A 21,399-nucleotide genomic window follows, 5' to 3' on the forward strand; every position below is an offset into this window, starting at 1 on the left:
CTATTGACAAAGCCTTTGTATTATAACAGATAGATTGAAGGCTGTGCACCAAACAGATTGATTGCAAAATGAGGTTAATTATTGGAACATAAGATTCCAAGACGATCTTCAACTTACATTTTATCTTCACTCATACAATTTGACATTCTGCTTAAATTATAATAATAACCATGGACACCTACTGTGTACATAATTCCAGTTACAGGTAGGTAGCCGTGTTGGTCTGCCTTAGTCAAAACAAAATAAAAAATAAAATAAATAAACAAATTCCTTCCAGTAGCACCTTAGAGACCAACTAAGTTTGTTCTTGGATTGAGCTTTCGTGTGCATGCCCACTTCTTCAGATAGTTGGTCTCTAAAGTGCTACTGGAAAGAATTTTTTTATTTTGTTTTGTGTACATAACGTTCTTTAAACCACAGTTGACTTTTGTATATGGATACATGACATTATAAAATTACATTTATATTTCTTGTTTTCATATATGCGTTTGTGTGTTCGAGAATGTTTCCGCAAGTACATAAATCTTTATTGTCCTGGCACTACAAAGACCACATCTACCCCTTCCCCTTTCTCCTTGTTTGCTTTTTGGTGGTTTGCTGGCTTGTCAACAAAGAGAAAAAGGAAGACCAGATCCTGTCAAATATATCTTTTTTGGAGATGCCTTTGATTAGTCGCTGGTGTTACGTGAGGCATTCTGATATAGCAATGCTCCAGATGTTATTAACCCTAAGTCTCTATTGGTATTTTAGAAGTTTCCTTCTGTTGTTGGGCAATAACTCGTCTAGCTGCTGTGAACAGGAAGGGAATTAATTCTTTATAGATTTAAGGGTAGAATTTGGGGTCAAATCTAATGATGATAAGGCAAGTGCCGAATTAGGAGGGATAGATTGATTGGTGGTTTTGGAGGTCAGATGAAAAACTTTTCCCCAAAAGGCGTGCACCACGGTACACTCCCACCAAACTTGAATATAGGAACCTCTTTCCAACATAATGGTGAGCTTAAGCCTTAAAGGGTTTGTCTTTGTGGGGGTGCAGTATCACCAAAATGTAATTTTAAGGGAAATTCCCTGGAAACGAGCCAAAATGGTTTTTAAATGTTGATTTTGTCATATTGGTTCTCCTGCTTTTTCACTTATTGAAATTCCTATGTCAGTTTCCCATCTCATTTGACCGACCTTGGAGGTAGGCCAGATATGGGGAACCCTTTGGCCCTCCAGATGTTACTGAAATACTACCCCTGACCATGCTTGCTGGGGCTGCTGAGAGTTGTAGTTTACGGCACCTGGAGAGGGCCAAACCTGAGGGAGAGTGTTTGGCTCAAATGGTCTTGGCCCTCTCCAGGTGCCGTAAGGTGCCCACAGGTGTGTGCCCCTGAAGAAGAGAGCCTAAAGGGTTCTTAAATCACTGTGCACATGGAGCATACTCCACTTTTCAGACCCCCCCCCCCCAACTACAAGCCAATAGCAGGGGATTCAGTACAAAGGTGAGAGTGAGGCCCTACTCTCCTTGGTGCCGCAGTGGTTAATTGTGTTTTGGTGTGTGGCGAATCCCACAGACAACCAGGGTCAGGTGTAATAGCAAACCACAGTTTATTGTTGCCTAAATGTGGGGAATGGTTTCTGGGTGCTGGTGGGATTACAGATAGGCACACGGACGTGTGTATTTTGCCGTCCCTTAGGATGACATAGTGCCAGCCTTACAATTTACAATGGGGTGTGTGGTTTGGTGCTTGCTGGGAGCAACTGTGGCGAAAACTGTCCAGGTCCCTTTTGTGCTTTGAGCAGAGTGAGTTCCCTCTCATTAGGCAGTTTCCCCAAGGGCAGACATCATTAGCAGTAAAGTCGGGATGGTGGTGGAATAGGAGCTCCTGCTGAAGCTGCTAAGTTGTTGAGGAGCTGTTGCACGACCATGGTTGGAAGCACTGCAGGGCACGCAGTGGGGCAGCGGTTTGAGATACGCAGTTAGCCGGACCACAGCTGAGTTTTATTGCTAACAAACAGTGGAACTTAAGAAAAGTCCTATCCAGTTCAACTCCCTCTTCTCACGGTGCCTAACCAAATGCTTATGGTTTGTCTGAAATGCAACCACACCTCTTCACACTCGCAATTCCGAGCAACTGGTGCACAGAGAACATAGCCATTTTGGCTAGCAGCTGCTGATAGCCTTACTCTCCATGAATCTCTGCAATCTTTTACAGCCATCCAAGTTGGTGGCAGTCAAGGCATCTTGTGGGAATGAATTGCACTGCTCTACTCTGGTCCTGAATCTTCCAGCATTCTGCCACATTGGATGTTCCCAAGTTCAGGTGTTATGAGAGAGGGAGGAAAGGTTCTCTCCATTGGCTTTCTTCACACCTTGCCTGATATTGTGCCCTCTACCGTGTCCTCTCTTCCTCCCCTTTTCTCTAAACTAAAGGGCGAGTAAGGAGCAGAGGGAGAAGTGCCAAGGGCAGGTCTAGAAAAAAGCCTTTGCATTGCCTTTAACATTGTGGGCCTAGATACATAAATGCAAGTATTATGGGCCATACTACTGAGAAGCAGAAGGGCCATGGCTCTCTGGCAGAGCATCTGCTTTACAGGTGGGTCAAGAGGCGATGTGATAGAAATGTGTAAAATTATGCAAGGCATGGACACAAACATTTTTTATCCTCCTCTCAGTACATGAGAACTCATGGTCATCCAATGAAGCTGAACATTGGAGGATTCACAGTGTATAAAGAAAGTATTTATTTACTCGTGCACAGTACGGAATCTGCAACCAAAAGAGACATCAGCTTGGATTGCTTTACCAAGAGGGTTGTTGTTTAGTCGTGTCCGACTCTTCATGACCCCTTGCACCAGAGCACACCAGGCACTCCTGTCTTCTACCGCCTCCACAGTTTGGTCAGACTCATATTGGTAGCTTCAAGAACACTGTCCAACCATCTCGTCCTCTGTCATCCCCTTCTCCTTGTGCCCTCAATCTTTCCCAACATCAGGGTCTTTTCCAGGGAGTCTTCTCTTCTCATGAGGTGGCCAAAGTACTGGAGCCTCAACTTCAGGATCTGTCCTTCCAGTGAGCACTCAGGGCTGATTTCCTTCAGAATGGATAGGTTTGATCTTCTTGCAGTCCATGGGACTCTCAAGAGTCTCTTCCAGCACCATAATTCAAAAGCATCAATTCTTCGGCAATCAGCCTTCTTTATGGTCCAGCTCTCACTTCCGTACATCACTACTGGGAAAACCATAGCTTTAACTATACAGACCTTTGTCGGCAAGGTGATGTCTCTGCTTTTTAAGGTGCTGTCTAGGTTTGTCATCACTTTTCTCCCAAGAAGCAGGTGTCTTCTAATTTCGTGACTGCTGTCACCACCTGCAGTGATCATGGAGCCCAAGAAAGTAACATCTCTCACTGCCTCCATTTCTTCCCCTTCTATTTGCCAGGAGGTGATGGGACCAGTGGCCATGATCTTAGTTTTTTTGATGTTGAGCTTGGACCGTATTTTGCGCTCTTCTCTTTCACCCTCGTTAAGAGGTTCTTTAATTCCTCCTCACTTTCTGCCATCAAGGTTGTGTCACCAGCATATCTGAGGTTGTTTATATTTCTTCCGGCAATCTTAATTCTGGCTTGGGATTCATCCAGTCCAGCCTTTTGCACGATGAATTCTGCATATAAGTTAAATAAGCAGGGAGACAATATACAGCCTTGTCGTACTCCTTTCCCAATTAACCAAGAGGGTTAGACAACCTCATTGAGGATAAGCCCATCAATAGTTGCTCACCAGTGGGTTTGTCCTACCTCCTCTGTCGGAGACAGGAGTGCTTCTGAATGCCAGTTGCTGGAAACAGCAGGGGCAAGAGTGTTGCTGTGCTCATATCCTGCTTTGTGGGCTTCCCAGAAGCACCTGGTTGGTCACTGTGAGAACAGGATGCTGGATTTAGATGGGCCATTTGCCTGATCCAGCAGCGCTCATCTTATGTTCTTATGCTGAAGGTACCAGATAGAGAGGAGGACGAGGAGGAGTTTATGTTGTCAGAGATGCTCAAGTCCTTCTTGTAGCTGCAAGGAAATGTAGTTTTGCTTTCATAGAATCGTAGAGTTGGAAGGGACCCCGAGGGTCTTCTAGGCCAAGCCTCTGCAATGCAGGAATCTCTACTAGATCATTTTCAGGCTGCTTCATAAGTAGTTCAACTTTCGCAGCAAGGGGACAGATGAAGAAAGGTTGGCTTGCACTTTTGGGACTGCAGTTTTTTTTTAAAAAAAAAAAACTCAGAAAAGGCTGGAAAACCAAGAATGGATTTCAAGGAGAGAGGCATCATGGTGGAAATCTCATTTACTGATTAGATTCTCCTTGGGTTGCAAAACAGAAGCATTTAATTGCCATTAAACAGAGGCGCTTTTCTAATCCATTCCCTCTTACCAGGAAGACACACACTGTCCTTAGGAGTATTCACGCTAATCATACTTGTGCTTCCTCCAGAATTTTAAGAAGCGTAATTAGGAATCCTGGCACTAACCTCATCATTTTTAATATGCAGCTGTTTTTGAAAATCCAAATCCTTCCAGTGGCAGAGAGATGTTCTAGGAAGCTGGCTTATACTGAATCAGACCGTTCCATGGTTTCAAACATGGGTCTCTCCGAGCCGTATCTGGAGATGCTGGGGATTGAACCTGGGAACAGAATTCTGTGTGTAAAGCAGCTGCCTTTACCACTGAGCTACAGCCCTTTCCCCATAATATCTGAATACTTCCAGCAAATGCTGCCCATTCACGCATATATACCCATATGTTAAACATGATGCTGTTGTGGCCTGCAGACTGAAAACAAAGCATGGCTTAACTTAGTGGGAAAATATGCAATGCACACATCCTCACCCTGAGCCAGTATATGTCTTCTGTCCGAAATCTGGTACCTATTTTTAACTGATGGTCTTTCAGCTTTCGGGGCTCTCTCTCAGACCTGTTTGCCAGACTCTCTTTGGGAAGGGAAGGAAGGTCTCCAAGCAGGATTTCTCTTAATCTCTGACCTACTGAGAGCACGTTGCTGGTGTTTGGTTTTGGCGAGTGGGTGATGGTTGCACAAACAGTCCAATAAAAACACCGTCCGTTGACTCTGTACAGGTTTTATGAGTCTAGCAAGTTACCCAAGTCTGGAGAGCCTTGTGGCACGTTTACATTAGTACTGCTTTTCACCCACTTAATCCAGTGCCTTGCTATCTGCAAAGGTGTTCATTATAACCTCTCTCTAGTGCTGTCTTCAGTTGCTAATGAGATTTTTGGAAGGTGGGACAGAGAGCCATAAAAGTGGGGGGGGGGAGTATTGTTTCTTGGGATTTAATAATTCACACTAGCTATTACTAGCAGCTTTGTCCCCGGGGTTGCTTGAGAATTCTAAGAAGCCAAACAAAACAAACAAACAAAAAACCACACCTCGATCAGCTTTGAAACCAGTGGTTAAAATCAGTGCAGTTCTGAAAGGTTCGGTTCACCATCTTTTTTCAAAATGACATCCGGTTGCATCCAAACATAGACTTGTTCTCAGGAAACATTGTGCCAAATTTATGAAATCTTAAGAGGTGTCCAAATGCATAGCAAAGAAATAAATAACTTTGTGAAAGATAAAGTAGATGGATAAACGGGATGTGTATAATCTACACTCTCCCTGAGAAAACTGCTCTTTACTGCTGAATCAGAGCCAATAGCAATCCGAAGAAAACCCGAATTGCCATTTGTTTCGATGTATCGTCCAAAACCGGTTTGAAGTCCATATTGTGATATCGGTTTCATAATTTTCGACCTGGCGATATATCACTAATCGTGTGTGTGTGTGTGTGTGTGTGTGTGTATGTGTGCTGTGCAAAAAATCGCAATGTGGGAAAAACCGTGAAGCCAGCAAATGCCTCTACGTAGCTCCATCCTTATTTCAGACATTGTGATATATCAGTATATTGTGATGTTTAGCTGGTGGTATATAACGAAGTTGAAAACTAGATATCACCAAGGCCTAGTCCCAATTCAGTGTTAAAGAGCAGGTTTTCCTGAGGAAAGTGGGGGAGGGGACCCCTCAGACAGAGTTTTAAAGCATGGTCGCATGCCTAGAAAACGTGGGGCAAAAGGTACCGGTAAGTGTGGCCGAGCCAGTCAGGTTAGCTTCGATACAAGTGATGGGAAATCCTTTGTCTTGGTTAGCAAAATTCCAAAGGGACACCATGCATTTAAAGCAGTATCACTTTAAACAGTCATGGCTTCTCCCAAAGAATGCTGGGAGATGTAGTCTGTTAAGGATTGCTGAGAGTTGCTAGAATACCATTCCTCCCATCACAGAGATATATTTTCAAGAGTTCTTTTAGTAATCAATCCCTCTTCGCCGGGAACTCCGGAAATTGCAGCTGTATGTTGGGAATAGGGGTCTCCTGACAATTTTCAGCACCCTTAAGAGACTCTTGCTCCCAGAATTACTATTTGGTACAAAATCTCTAAGCAGAAGAAGTTTAAAATGTGTGAGAGAAGCTCACACTTTGGTTCATTTAAAAATAACATATAGAGCAGCTTTTGCAAAATCCTTCAGGTGTTTTAAATATCATGGCCAGCTGTGGTCCCAAACATCTGGAAGGGGCACCAGGCTGGTAAAGTTTTCTGGACCTAAGTTCAGTCCTTGTTAACTCAAGAAATGACAAGTGTTTGCAAGAAACTCTTGAAATGGTGAATGTTGCTCTTATAACTGAAAAATCCTGAAGAGTCTGCAGAATTCTGCAGAATTAGGGCTAAGGGGAGATAAATTGGTATTGGGGTAGGTGAGAGGGGAGAGGCAGAGGAGTTGAAGCAGAAGATTTTTGGGGATGGTGGCCAATCCAAGGCCTTGTTTAGTGTATGAGAGAACCGTAATGTCAACGGCACGAAACCCTGATTTGTGCATACAAAGCAAGTTCCACAGCCCCTTCGGTGACACGTCAGGGTAGCACATGCCTGCAGCTTCTCCCGCAGCAGCACATTCCTATAATCCCCTCAAAATGCACCCCTTGGAGAATATGCTGCACATTGAAATAGGTTTGGTAAGGTGGATAATTGCCCCTCGCTCCACCTCCCAGGTCTTTTTCCTTCCCTGAGACTCAAGATGGGTTATTTTGCTGATTTTATAGCAATATTGGACTGGTTTCTTAGACAGTCTTCTTTTATTTCTCTCTCTCTCTCTCTCTCTCTCTCTCTCTCCTCTTCTCTCCTCTTGTCTTTTTTTTTTTTTAATGGACGTTTCGATTTTGATTGCAATTTTTTAATTGCATTTAACAGTGACCCCCCGCTGGTTCTTCCTTCAGCATCTCTACCAGCTACGTTCTATTGATGGCCTGTTGTGATTTCAATGGAACATCCTGGGAGGGACCTGGCACGACGGGCACCATTGGAAGGAGGTGCCTTTTAGCCCAATGTACCTGGCATGGTAAGCGGCAACAAAGCAGGGTTCACCTGCTATTCTTAAATGCTCGGGGGCTCGACTCACGCAGCAAGGGGGCCGCCTTCCTTCTTCCTTCCTTCCTCCCTCTCTCCCTCCACCCCACACCCTGCTTCTTAGACGCAGCTTTTGCACCAATTAGCCCTGCTTCTTCCTCTCTTTCCCATTGGCATGCCCTTGCTTCACCTGAGCGAAGGTCTCAAGGCTTTGTTGAGCTTCTGTCTGCCCTCCCTGAGCTCCCCTTGTGTCATGGGGCCTCCTTCCATTTAGATGCTCCTTTTGTTCCATTTGCATAGCGCTTCCATGTGTCATTGGCTTGCTGTTCTTCTGTTCAGGGTGGGATGGGGAAACCATTTTTTTCCAGCCTGAGAGGGGCGCGTTCCCTTCTGAGCAGCCTTCCAAGGGCCACATTGCCAGGGACAGAAGTGGGCACCTGTGCAGTAGGATAGTTTTCTACACCAGTGTTTCTCAAACTTGGGTCTCCAGCTATTGTTGGACTACAACACCCATCATCCCTAGCTAGCAGGACCAGTGGTCAGGGATGATGGGAGTTGTAGTCCAACAGCAGCCGGGGATCCCAAGTTTGAGAAACACTGTTCTGCACCCTCTCACACAACCCTCTCTATCCCACATCCAGACAAGCAAAAAATGACACAGTTCCACTCCAGCCAGGCCAAGAACAACCCCACAAAAGCTCAAGGGAGCTGTTAAGCAGAGCCAGTGAAGGGTGTGGCCTGGAGAGGGTTCCAAGGGCCATGTTGAGAGACCTGGAGACCTGCATTTGGCCCCCCAAGCCTAAGGTTCCCCACCTCTGTTGCAGAGCAGAGGGTGATCGGATGTCAAGCTTCCAGGATCTACTTTGTTTTTACTCATGGTGCAAAACAGGCTCAGGTGTGTGTTTACATGTTAAGTTCCACAGTGCCTACTTAGCTCAGGAACTTGTTCTGGGGGTATGAACTGAGCTCACAGTCCTTCCATATGCCATCCACAACTGGTGCTTCTTCCACCGTCCCCAAAAAGCAACCACAAATGGTATTCAACCACGTTTTACTCAGAAGAGACCCATTTGAAAATAGTGGGCCTAACTTAGGCCACCTTCACACCATACATTGAAAGCGCTGTGATGCCACTTTAAATAGTCTTGACTTCCCCACCCCACCCCAAAGACTTCTGGGATCTGTAGTTTGTTAAACATGCTGAGAGTTGCTAGGAGACCCCTATTTCCCTCACAGAGCTACAATTCACAGTTCCCATTGAAGGGGATTGTTAAACCACACTGAGAATTGTAGCTTTTGTGAGGGGAATAGGGATCTCCTAGCAACTCGGCACCCGTAGTAAACTACAGCTCCCGGAATGGAAGCCATGACTGTTCAAAGTGGTATGAAAAAGGCCCTTAGCGGCGCTGGATTACCCAATGAGCAAGATTAAGCAAGTGCTCAGGGCACCAGCAAAGCGCAGGCATGAAAGAAAGGTTTTTTAATATATATATTTAAGGATTTGGCATTTGTTATTTCAAAAAGAAGCATCAAAATAGTCTTCATGGGGAAAATCAGAACTATTTTTAGACTTCCACTACACAATTTTATGGTTTAGTATTGTTTTTATTTCAAATTACTTGAGGGGGCATTATAATCCTGTCAGTGCATAGGGGCTCTAAAGGTCTTAAATCTGGATGTGGGCCTTAGTCATGTTCATTATTTTCAATGGGTCTACTCTGAATAAAGCAGCCCAGATCAGCATGTTTATGGTAAACCATTAACTATGCTTTGCAATGTGCAAACTGGGCCAGCATGTGTCTTAATCCCATTGCATTTTTAGCACAAATAAAAAGGGTCCTCACTGGAGGAGAATCTGTTGCAATTTCTTCCATGAGAAGAAAGGAGCTGTTGACCTCCTGGCTGTTTGACAATGATAGCTGACCTAATCATTCAAGAGGGCCAAACTGCATGTCAATTTTAAGTATGCATTTTTAAAAGCACACAGGCCGCTATCTTTCCCAAAATTGTTTTGGCAGAAAAGGAGACTGGTATAGATGCCCTAGTCTGGGTTGGATTCATAATGCACAGAGAACGTTATCTCTTCCCGCTGAGACTGCCCACCCTGAAGGTCCTGTTGGCAGCAACTGGGGAGTGGTGGTGGTGGTGGCAGCGGCAGGAATAGCAGCTTGGAGAAGGATGGAGGATTGTTGACGAGGAAATGGTGCAGGAACAAAAGAGCTAAGAAGCAAAATGCCCTCCCTGCACTCCATAGCCCTCATCCAAGGCTTTACAGAGCTGCTTTTTCAGAAAAAAAGAGAAAAAGCATGCTTGGCTGTTGTTGTTGTTTTAAAATATGCCTGACATAATGCATACTTCAGCTCTTAAGATTTACACATTATGCCTCTGAATGCCATTTTCTGGGAATCACAAGTGGGGAGAGCGTTGCTGTGCTCATGTCCTACTTTCAGGCTTCCGGGGGGGGGGGGGCATCTGGTTGGCCAGGGTGAGAACAGGATACCAGGCTAGGTGGACCCACTGACTTGAGGAGGAGAGGGCTATTGATGGACACTAGCCAATAACATGATGGTTATTCTCTGCCTCCATGGTTGGAGGCAGTTGTGCTTCTGAATCCCAGTGGCTGGAGACCACAGAAAGGGAGAGTGCTTGGATCCTGCTTGGAGGTTTCCCACAGGCATCTGGTGGCCACTGTGAGAACAGGATGCTGGACTAGAAGGCCCATTGGCCTGATCCAGCAGGCTCTTCTTATCTTCATCTAGGACTGCCTTATACCAAGTCAGATCACTGGTCCATCCATTTCAGAATAGTCTGTAATTGACCAGCAGAGGCTCTCCAGGGTTTCTGGCATGTCCAGCTGATGCCATTGAGGATTGAGCGTGGCACCTTCTGCATGTACAGCAGATGTTCTGCTGCTGAGCTGCAGCCCTTTCCCCTACGGGACTGCACAACAGACATGTTTTGGAGGGTTTGCTTCAATTGCTGGGCACAGGCATGCCGCTTAACATTGCAGGCACCAAAGCACCAGAATCCCTTTCTATTTCCGCCCCCCTTCTTCTGGGCACATATTCCTGCCTTGATCTTTGTAATGTTCTGGGCACCACTGTAAGCGCAACGTGACTCTCCTTTTCCAGGAGGGAGAAGAGGATGCAGGGAATGGGGAGCAGAGCCAAAACAATTTGGCAGGGAAATAGTGGGCACAGTGTTTTTTTCTTTAGTCAGCAAATTGCATGGCAGGCGGCCACTTCAGCCTTCCCCTGCTTCTGAAAATGAGGGTTGCTGTCAGGCTACACTCACCCTGGGCATGCTGCGTGGCATTGCTATGGCTTTGCTGTTTGGTCTTTTGCTGTGCAAGGATTGAGGGACAAATTTTGTGTCTGGAATGCAGAATCATGGAATTGTAGCTTTGGAAAGGGACCCTAAAGGTCAGGAACCACAACCTCCTGTGATGCAGGAATCACAGCTAAAAAATCTCTGACAGGTGGCCATCCAACTTCTGTCTGAAAACCTCCAATGAAGGAGAGTCCATCGCCTTCACAAGTAGTCCGTTCCAATGTCGAAGAGCTCTTACTTTCAGAAAGTTGTTCCTGATGTTTAGGCAGAATCGCCTTTCTTGTCATTTGAATCCATTGGTTCAGGTCCTTCCCTCCGGAGCAGCATAAAACAAGCTTGCTCCATTTTCCACGTGGCACCTCTTCAGATATTTGAAGATGGCTGTCATATCCCCTCCCTTCTCCCAAGTTAAACATACCCATCTTCCTCAACCATTCCTCATAAGGTTTGATTTCACTCTTGGTCGACTTGGTCACTCTTCTCTGCCTTATTCCAAGTTAGATCTGAGTCCATCTGGCTCAGTGTTGTCTACAGGGATTGACAGCCACTCTCCAGGGTTTCAGGCAGGGCATTCTCCCAGCCCTACATGCAGATGCTGAGGACCTTCTGCATGCAAAGCAGACACTGACACAGAGCTATTGCACCTTCCCCACTTCTGGCCAAAGTTTCCCCATCCCCAATGTAAACTAACACTGAAATTTTAGCTCTGTGAAATGTTTGCAAAGGGATAGTCAGATGTGTTCTGCAACAAAATTTTGCAGCGTGTCCTCACCTAGCAGGAATGGTTGTTGGGAGTTGCAGCCAACCCGTCTTGGAGCTCTCCCAAGAGAATCCATTCCATCTTTCCTAGTTTTGACTTTCTATTCTGACACTCAGCATGTCCACTCCTCGTTGGATTGAATTTTGGGGGTTGTTTTATTTTCTTGCACTTCTTCAAACCTTGGAAGTCGCCTCATCCCAATAGCCCCCCCTTCTCTGTGGCCCTATTTTGGCACTCACCACCTGAGTTTGCATTAGAGAGAGGGATTGTTTTTGAGAACATGCAAGTGCGTGGGTGGTGATTTTATGAGTGTTGCATGATTTGTTGTACAGCAGTAGGGTTGTGTGCTGTGATAAAGAAGCATGAGATAACTTTCTGAAAAGAAGAGAGTGCATTTTGGAGTGCAGCCCCAGCACTGAAAACACCTGGCTTGATGTGCACCCCCTCCCAACCCACAGTCTCTAACTTTACGCGAACTCTGGCTTCTATCTGCTCTGCTGTAATCTTAATAGACGAGCATTCTCCGACTCTGCCTTGAGGTCCAGCATTTTGCCTGCGCTTGCAGAAGAAACTCTTTGCTATAGCAACGTCAGCAGCAAGCCTATGGATGCTTCTGCTGGCTTCTCTGTTCAGTTAATTACTTCGCCTTTGCTGTCAGATCAGGGCCCTGGGAGAGGAGGCACCAGGAACCTTTTGAAGAGTGCCAAGATTACGCAGTGTCGTCTTGCGGGATCAGAAGAAAAGCCCATCTTCCCCATGGTGGGCAAGCAGAACCCTCTGGGAAGCCCCAAGCAGGGCCTAAGGAAAATAGCCCACCGTATCTGCCACTGCCCCCCAGTAACTAATGCTCAGTGGCATTGTAAATTGTAGTCTCTGAGCTGCTCTTCTCAGAATTAGGCCCATGGATGTTAATGGACATGATTAAGGTGTTATCCTCTCTTCCTTTTGTGCCACATTTCTAGGCACAGGTCTGGGCTTCCGAGGCCTGTGTTCAAGTGTGTTTTGTTTGTTTGTCCTTTGTTATTGTCCCAGTGCTTTCCGCCTGGGAAAACTCGCATTTTAGCAATAAATCGGAGCAGACAGCATTTCCCGCAGATTGCTGTTTGCTCCGATTCAGCAGTAAAACAGGGGCTTTCCCAGGAAACGCACCAGGTTGGGGGGGGGGGGGAAACCATTAGGATATGAACCTGGAAAGCCCAAACCTGTGCCTACAAAGCTGAAAGCAAAGGTGAGTGTGGAATTTAGGTTCATTCAGTTGGTTTTATTTTTGTAGAACTTAATTGGAGACAACCCTGCATTTATTAGTGGCTCTTAAGTAGGCACTGGTATGAAAATGTATAAAAAGGGCAAAATTATTATCAATTATCTGCCCTTCACCTTAAGACCCCAGGGCAGGTTACAACTTCAAAACACACTATTAAAAAGTTTTAAACAGCTCGCAATTACAAAAATAAGGTGGGTCCTAATAATATATACCTCAAGTGTCAAAAGCCAAGGTAAGGAGGTATGTCTTCACCTCTGATTGATTTTTTTAAAAAGAAAAAAAGAAAAACCTCTTAAACTGGTGTGGGAATGTGGAAAACTGAATTTTGGACTGGAAAAATGAGACACTGAAGTTTAACAGATTTGCCCATCCCTTACCTCTGGCTGACCCATCTAAACCGGAGGCTGAACGTGGGATTGTGAAGGTTTCTGTAAGCAACGTGCCACTCTTTCCCCTCGCTTCCTGTTTGCGTGGAGCTTAATCGCCTCTCCTCTCGGGTTGTTGATGTAGCTTTCTCTCTTTGCATGTTAAGATATTTATCTTGAGCGGAGCCAGCTTGGGATGGAGTTTCTCAGCATCTGTATCCATTTCTCCCACCCACAGTCAGGCTTTCCTAAGTGAAACTGGCAGCTCTGCTCCACTGCCCTATGTCAGCTTGCTTCACTCAAGCGCCTCTTGACGCAATGCCTAGACTTAAACTCCCACCCTGCCCAAGAAAACGTCCGAAGCGTATATCTCTGGCACCTGATGGGACATGCAGAGCCCATATTTCCCCCCAAACCCCAAAAACGTGCATATATTGGGAAAATACCCAGTGCTTTGAATGTAAGTAGCAGGTGTGGAAACATGCTGACCTTTGGGGCATTGTTTTCTATGGTTTATTAGACATTAGGTATTTTCCCCCCAACCTTTTAAGGAGTTTGGGACTGGAAAAAGGAAAGGACAGGGGTTGGGGGAACTCTTCAGATGAATACAACTTGGGTTTAAATTGAAGGAATATGGCCAGGAGTATGCATGGTATTCTGCATCTCCACTTCTTCTTTTCTTACTGGTTTTTTAAATTGCAAATATACAGTCATACCTCTGGATATGAACGCTGCGTGCTGTATTCATCACGGGTTATGAACGTGCCGAACCCGAAAGTACTGGAATGGGTTACTTCTGGGTTCAGCGGTTCGCGCATGCGCAGAAGCGCCGAATCGCATCACGCATATGCACAGACGCGGCGCTTCAGGAAACATGCTGTTCATGTTGCGAATGGGACTCCGGAATGGATCCCATTCGCAACCAGAGGTACCACTGTAATAGGAAGAAAAATGAAAAAATAAATAAATGTCAGCACACATGACCCCTATTCTCCTCCAAGAGGTACAATTCCCAGAGTGCTTTAACAATCAGTTCCTCTTCCCAGGTTACTCTGGTAACTGTACCATTAAACAGAATGCTCATCTTTCATAGAATTGTAGACTTGGAAGGGATCCCAAGGGTCATCTGGTCCAACCCCCTGCAATGCAGGAACTCTGTCTACAGCCATCACTGGGTGGACTCTCTAACTGCCAACTTTACAGTTAACAGCCAGATGCACTGATCCATTGTGCCATCTTTCTTTGTGAAGGGGAATGATGGTGTCTTAACAACAACTCTCAGCACCCTTCATGAACTACAGTTCCCGGGAGTCTTTGGGAGAAGCCATGACTACTTAAAGTGGCACAGTAGTGCTTTAAATAGATGGTGCGGATGTAGCCTTAAGAGTCATGGTTATGCTTCCTCTGCATTGTTGGTTTGCTTGGTGAAATGTGCAACCAGCCCTCCTTCCATTTTGGAGCTTAAGAAGTGCTTGCATGGAGTTCCTAGGTGGTACTCCCGTCCAGGCCCATCCTCTTCCAGCAGCGTTTCTGTGTTACGTGCTTTGGAGGCCCTGAATTTGCAGGTTTGCTCTCCTGCTGGCTGATGGAAGTATAATTCTGGTTTTAAAATAAAAATAAAGATCTGGCTTTGTCATCCTTTTTTCCATTTGGCAATGGCATTTCCTTTGGGGGCTGGGCAGCTTTTGCTAAGACCTCTATCTGCTTCTTTTCATCCTTTAATTGTGCATTGAAATTTTGGCCAGCGGCCAATGCTTTGGCGTGTGTCTAATGCGAATGCAGCAATTCCTGTAGGACCAGTAATGCAGTGGGCAGCCTGGCTGTATATAATAGCTCCCTGTTTCCAACCTATCTGATTGAACAGCGCTGTTTATAACCTGCATACTCCGACCGCAGGTTGATCCTCTTGCATTGCCTTTACATATTTTTTTGCACCCCCCTCTCTCTCTTTTAAACATCTTAGCCCTCAGTTGAAGGGTTGTTGCAAACTAACTCTGTATGGAGCAAGCACCAGCCCACTTGTTAAGGTCTTCCTTGGAGGCCTCACCCCATGTGCCATCTGAGGTACAGCAGGCAACTCCTCCGGTTAAGGCCTTTGCGGCAGTGGGGACCTAACTGTGGAACTCCCTTCCTCAGGAGAGCTGCATTGCTCATTCACTGCCATCCTTCCAGCACTCAGGTGCTTTTTAGAGCCTGCTTTGGACAACATGGTAGGCCAAACTGACTGACTGCAGGAGTGAGGAACCTTTGGCCTTCCAGTTGTGGCTGAACTACAGCTCCCATCAGCCCCAGCAAACATGGCCAATAGCTAAGGATGATGGGAGTTGTAGTTCATCAGCAGCTGGAGGGCTGAAGGTTCTATATGCCTGCCTTACTGTGACAGCACAAAGACATGGGCTCCTGGAAAGGAGCTTGCTGTTGGTTTCTTCTTACCTGTGCCTTTTTTCTTTTTTACTGCTGCACAGCATGGAGCTGAGTGGTGTCTTAGACTCGGGAAAGGACCACAAGGGTCATCTAGTCCAACCCCCTGCAATACAGGAATAACTTGCCCAACACGGGGCTTGAACTCACAACCCTGAGAGTAAGAGTCTCGTACCAACTGAGCTATCCAGCTGATTATAACTTGCCATTGTGTTCTCTCCTTCCCTCTCTCCCCGTGGATACAGTTTGTGGCTAGTTAGGAGAGAACGTTAACCACAAATCCCAGTCTGGATGACAGAATAAGTCAAACTTTGGCTTGGCTTAGCTTGGCAATGGAAAAACAGGACCATGAAGGAAGAAAATATCCGCAGACTCCTCTTTAGGAGTTCACGTGTTTGTGCTGTTCCAGTAGTTTGGTGTACTGTGTTGTGTGAACCAGGCCCCAGAGCCTTTGGAGTTCTGTGGCAAATCTTTTTTTTTTTACTCTGTTCTATTTTGCCCTTCAATTTCTAAAATTTTACAGAAGTGTATTTCACATGTTAATTCATCACACATATTTATGGGCTTCTCCCCACCCAAGCAGTCTTGAGGCAAAGTGCAACCAAATGTTTTGAAATCACAATAATTATACAAAAGCAAAGCAAAACATTCCTAAATGATCATCAGCAACAGCCAGAGAAAAGTGCAGCAGGGTTAAAACAAAAATGCAGTCAACAGGAACAAATCACAGTGTATCTTGCCCTTCCCCCAAGGCCTGGACAAATAGGTGTTAAAAGGCAGTTCCATAAATGTGGAGCCACCACAGAGTAGGCCCTTCCTTCACAAAATGCCAGTAAAAGTACAGTTGCAGAATAAATCAACAGAACTAAGCAATTATGGCAGCATCAAATGTTTTTAAGAACAACCAACAAAAGGCTTGTTTTAAAGCATTTCTGCCCTCCTCTTCAGCTTATAGAGCAATAAAAAGCTGCATAGGCCCCACCGCCAGCCACATGACAACAGGAAAAAGGGAGACGGGAGAGAGAAAAACAAGCAAATAATTAATGTTACAATTAAAAAGCGTACCGGTACATTATTTTAAAATGCTGGTGCCTAAAACGTACTGGCATATATGCCAGATGGGCCTCTTCAGGGGGAAAATTCCACAGTTGAGGCATTGCGGGGTGGGGGATTTCTGGGTGCCCCCCATCCCACTTCACCACACAGACTGAAACAAATAGGGCTGATTCATTTCATTTTTCTCTTTCAGCAAAAAATGCACACCTCTGTTCTGCCTTCCCTGCCACAAATGTTGCATTCATCCCCATGAGAAATTCCTTGAGCATCCTTCGTGGGAGGGTGATCCCCGTTAATATTCTCCCTTTCATGTGTTTCTCTCTGCACCTCACCTGGAAGTGGGGTGGGTGGTCTGCCCCACCTTTTCTTCCAGCAAGTAAAGGAAGAACAAAGGGTCTGTAGTTCTACAGCACTCTTGGTAATGATACCCAGGTATTTTTCTAAGACATACGTGATAGGAAGTCCAGCTCCTACAGCCCTTCCATGCTGTTCATGTAATGACAATTCACTTTGGTTCATTGCAGAGTGCTGTTCTGATATGCAACCCCCAGGTTTTGACTAGGTATCAATGCAGATCTTTTCAATTTTTAATATCAGGACTCTGCCATACTGCAGTCCTGGCGGTGTTCCTTGGGGAGGGGGCTGGCAGACTTGAAGATATAGAAGTACTGTGTATGTTTCACAAGAGGTTTCATCCTGCTTTGCTTCAGTGGGCTGGGAAGCACCTTTTACAACCCATCATAAAGGTCTTGCAAAATGCCGTTCCCCCTCTCTGCTGCACCTTCATTCTGGCTCTCCAAGACTTGGGTTGGTTTCAGTCTTGGATGGTTTGGTTTTGATTACATTTTATGATGCTGCCTTTCCAGCCCCGTCAGGGCCCCAAAGACGGTTCAGAATTAAACTGGTTCATTAGGGTCGTATTTGTTTGTTAGCGTTCATTAGCCTCAGCATTTATAAGCAGGCCAGTTTCCCGCTATGTTCTGGTAACTGTCTCTAGTAAATCACTGTCAGTGTTTGGTCTTACGCAGGGGATGTTGTTATGTCTGTTAAGAATAAATCTCTGAGCTGTGGACCAACTGCATCTTGATGCTAGCATGCACTCACTTAGATTCATTCATATGGATGCAAAATGGCTGCCCACTGCTTTGCTTCCACCTGGCATCACTGTCTCTTCAGGTAGTAAACGCTGATAAATGTGTTTTGAACCTTTCTGAAATAGTTGCAGTTTATACATTCTGAGTCCCCTAGATATGCAGAAGACCGTAGGTCTGTGCATTAGAAGAGAGACTTGGGCTCAGGCAAGCCCCACCTGCGATATAACACCAGGTGAAGGCACCACCATGCTCTGGCTCTGGGCAATGTATGCCCTTTTGAGCTCCTTGCAGGAGAGGAAGGGTAGAAATGAAATAAATACACTAGCAAGAGAACTACCTAAAGGGATGGGAGACCCTCAAGACATGCGGTGTTCTATACTGGGACCCTAAAAGCACCTAATTGTGTGTTTAAAAAAGATAAATAAAATCTGGGCAGTGTTTGAAATGCATGCAGCACAGGGATGGGAAACGTGTGGCTCTACAGATGTTTCTATAATCCCTACTAGCCACTGTGGGCAGGGATGATAGCAGTTGTAATCCAGCAACATCTGGAGGGCCACAGGTTCCCTGATGGAAGAGATGCTGGTACAAGTGGCCAGTGGGCTCACTGTTTCGTTCTGTTTGCTTCTCTCTTTTTTGCAGGTAATAAAGTAAACGGGGAAAGGAAGAGAAGGTGGAGATGGAACTGCCAAATCATGCCAAACAACTGCTGCTGCAACTAAACCAGCAACGAGCCAAAGGTTTCCTCTGTGATGTGATCATTGTCGTTGAAAATGCCCTCTTCCGTGCCCACAAGAATATCCTCGCAGCCAGCAGCATGTACTTCAAATCCCTCGTCCTGCACGACAACCTGATCAACCTAGATACCGACATGGTCAACCCCACAGTGTTCCGGCAAATCTTGGACTTTATTTATACTGGGAAGCTCTTAATGACCGACCAGCCTGGTGAACAGAACTTCAATGCTCTCCTCACGGCCGCAAGCTACCTCCAGCTACCTGACCTAGCTGCCCTCTGCAGGAAGAAGCTGAAACGCAATGGGAGGTCCTTCGCTGGCAGGGCCGGCGGTGCCCCCAGCGTCGGGAGACCCCCTCGGAGTCAGAGACTTTCCACTGCTTCAGTCATCACTCGTTATTCAGGGTCAGCCGAGGGGCTGAAGGGCTCTCACTTGAAGGAGATGCCAAAGGGGAAGATCTCGGACGACGAGGTCTTCATCAGCAGCTCCAACCAAGAGAACTCGCATGCCTTGAGTAGGGGGATCGGCAAGAACGGCGGAGACGGGAGCAGCAGCAGTGCAAACGGGAGCAGTGGGGACCAGGAGCTGGGCCTCGACCTGTCCAAGAAAAGCCCCTCACTTCCCCCGGCACCATCCCAGGACGACACGCCGCACGGCGAAAGCCAGCGTGGCTCCCCCCGACCTGCCTCAGCCCCTGCAGCCAACAGTGCCTCATCGTTTGACGAGTCCGCCGCCGGAGCCGCGCCCAACCTCCCCGACAATTGCGAACCGATGGAAATGGACTTGAGCGAAGACCGCCAGTCCCTCCCGGAAGGCAGCCAGAGGAAAAGCCTGCGCCATTCGTCGCGCAAGAAGGAGTGGCTCAAGAAAGACATCACCTTTGATAGGAAGGAGGGCGGCAAAGGTGGCGAGGAGGGCGAGGGACTGCCCAACGGTATCCTGATGGGCCCCTTGTGCAAGTCGGCGGAGAGGAGCCTCGGCCTGGGCGCCTATGGGTCGGAGCTGCCATTCACCTGCAAAGAGGATGTTGAGAACGGGAAGGAGAACAGCGATGACAGCGGGCAGAGCGAGAGCGAGAGTGGCGGGCACACTAGCGCCAACTACGTCTACCGGCAGGAAGGCTATGAGCCGGTGGCCTTTGGGGACAACCTTTACGTCTGCATCCCTTGCGGGAAGGGCTTCCCCAGTTCCGAGCAGCTGAACGCCCACGTGGAGAAACACACCGAGGAAGACCTGTACATCAAGGAGGAAGGGACGTACGACGACAAAGAGGAGGAAGCGGAGGATCTGTCCAACCCCAACCAGCCCTACACCACGGAGTCCCGGCCCTTCAAGTGCTCTGTGTGCGAGAAGAGCTACAAAGACCCGGCCACTCTCCGGCAGCACGAGAAGACTCACTGGCTGACGCGGCCTTTCCCATGCAATATCTGCGGCAAGATGTTCACGCAGCGGGGCACCATGACGCGTCACATGCGCAGCCACTTGGGCCTCAAGCCCTTTGCTTGCGAGGAGTGCGGGATGCGCTTTACCCGGCAGTACCGACTGACAGAGCATATGCGCGTCCACTCAGGGGAAAAGCCCTACGAATGTCAGCTGTGTGGTGGGAAGTTCACCCAGCAGCGCAATCTCATCAGCCACCTGCGAATGCATACCTCTCCTACATAAAGCCAAAGACTCTGCAATGAGCTCTGAGCCCACCCGCCATAAACATATACCTTTCCCTAGACTTGCTGCTTTAAAAAAAAAAGAAAAAGAAAGAAAGAAAGAAATAAGGGTCGTTTCCCGTCCCTGTTCAGTCATGGGGGGGCCTCAAACAAGCAGAGCTTTATTTCTTTCTCTTCCCCATTGTGTCCCCCCCAAACTCCAAATATACAAAGAAAAGCCAGCCCACAAAGAAGCTGCTGTCTCCCCATTTGCGTTTTTCTCCCCCATGCCACCCACCCACCCCTCTTTTTTTCTTTTCTTTTTTTCTTTGCCTTTTAGGTCAAGAAATGCCACTACTCTGCTTAAGGTTGTGGGGACATCTAGCTTAACTATAAGCCCAGGTGTGGAGAGAAAAGAGGGGGTGAGGTGGAAGAAATTCCTTCCCAATTGATGCTAATTGGAAATGGCAGCCCAAAGGGGCCGATCCTTGCGATTGGGGTGGGGAGGAAGACAGGCCGTAAGCTGCTTCACATCCCTCACTTTCCTTTCTTAGCACTTTGGATTTCCGTTTCTAAAACTTGACCCAAGTATTATTCTCCCCCCCACCCCCAATGCAGATGGATGTTGCGCACAGACCTTTCCGGTTCCTGTGGCTGTTTTTCCTAGCCATGGGCCTTAATTTCCACCCACCCCCTGCTCTCCTAACCATTGACATTGGTTGTTGCACCTAAAAGCTACCAGTGGGAGCATTTCTTGCCACAGAATCTAATTCGTTTTGTTGTTATTATTATCATTAATTTTTCTTTTCTCAGAAAACGCCTCAGTATTTCTTTTATTGGCCTCAGTTGAGGAAAATTTTGTTGGTGGCCCAGTCAGTTGGCTGCCTCTCACATGGGGGAGGGTCTTAATGAATCCTCAATAGTTTTTGCATGCTTTCAGTCTATGAAAGGTGGCACATTTTTCTTTTCCCCACCCCACCATTATTTTTCAGCGATGGAGTTCGGCCTACTTCGCCGTTGCACACCAAACATGTACCTCTTCACCTCCATGTTTTCGTCCTATACCTTACTTAAATTTACTTCAACCTTATCCATGACTGAATGGGAGTCGAGGGGGCCCTGGGGAATTTACTTCAGCTGAGCAGGGGTCGTCTTTTATGTTTCTCCCCCCACCCCCAAAAAACCAATAGTTCGTATGAATATTCTTTGCTTAGAGGTACTTGTTTTATTAAGAAAAAAAAGAAAATTGTTAAAACGTTTATGTAATTGTCGGAACTGGAAGGTTTTGAGGTAACTCTTAACATAAG

At 46.6% G+C, this 21,399-nt stretch overlaps 1 protein-coding gene across 8 annotated transcripts in view; it reads left to right on the plus strand.

Annotated features, from left to right (window-relative positions):
* The window catches only part of HIC2 (HIC ZBTB transcriptional repressor 2), a 120,249-nt gene extending 99,544 nt beyond the window's left edge, over positions 1–20,705 (plus strand). For 3 of the 8 annotated variants that reach the window (XM_033135944.1, XM_033135949.1, XM_033135948.1), the window contains exons 3-4: positions 7,268–7,415; positions 18,356–20,705. In XM_033135944.1, the coding sequence (XP_032991835.1) occupies positions 18,393–20,114 (1,722 nt within the window). In that variant the 5' untranslated portion in view covers positions 7,268–7,415; positions 18,356–18,392 and the 3' untranslated portion in view covers positions 20,115–20,705. The remainder of the gene's footprint in view (positions 1–7,267; positions 7,416–18,355) is intronic. The other 5 variants (XM_033135947.1, XM_033135952.1, XM_033135951.1 and 2 more) reach the window with 2 other exon arrangements.
* Positions 20,706–21,399: the final 694 nt, after the last annotated feature.

Source organism: Lacerta agilis, chromosome 17, assembly GCF_009819535.1.
Source record: "Lacerta agilis isolate rLacAgi1 chromosome 17, rLacAgi1.pri, whole genome shotgun sequence".
NCBI lineage: Eukaryota > Metazoa > Chordata > Lepidosauria > Squamata > Lacertidae > Lacerta > Lacerta agilis.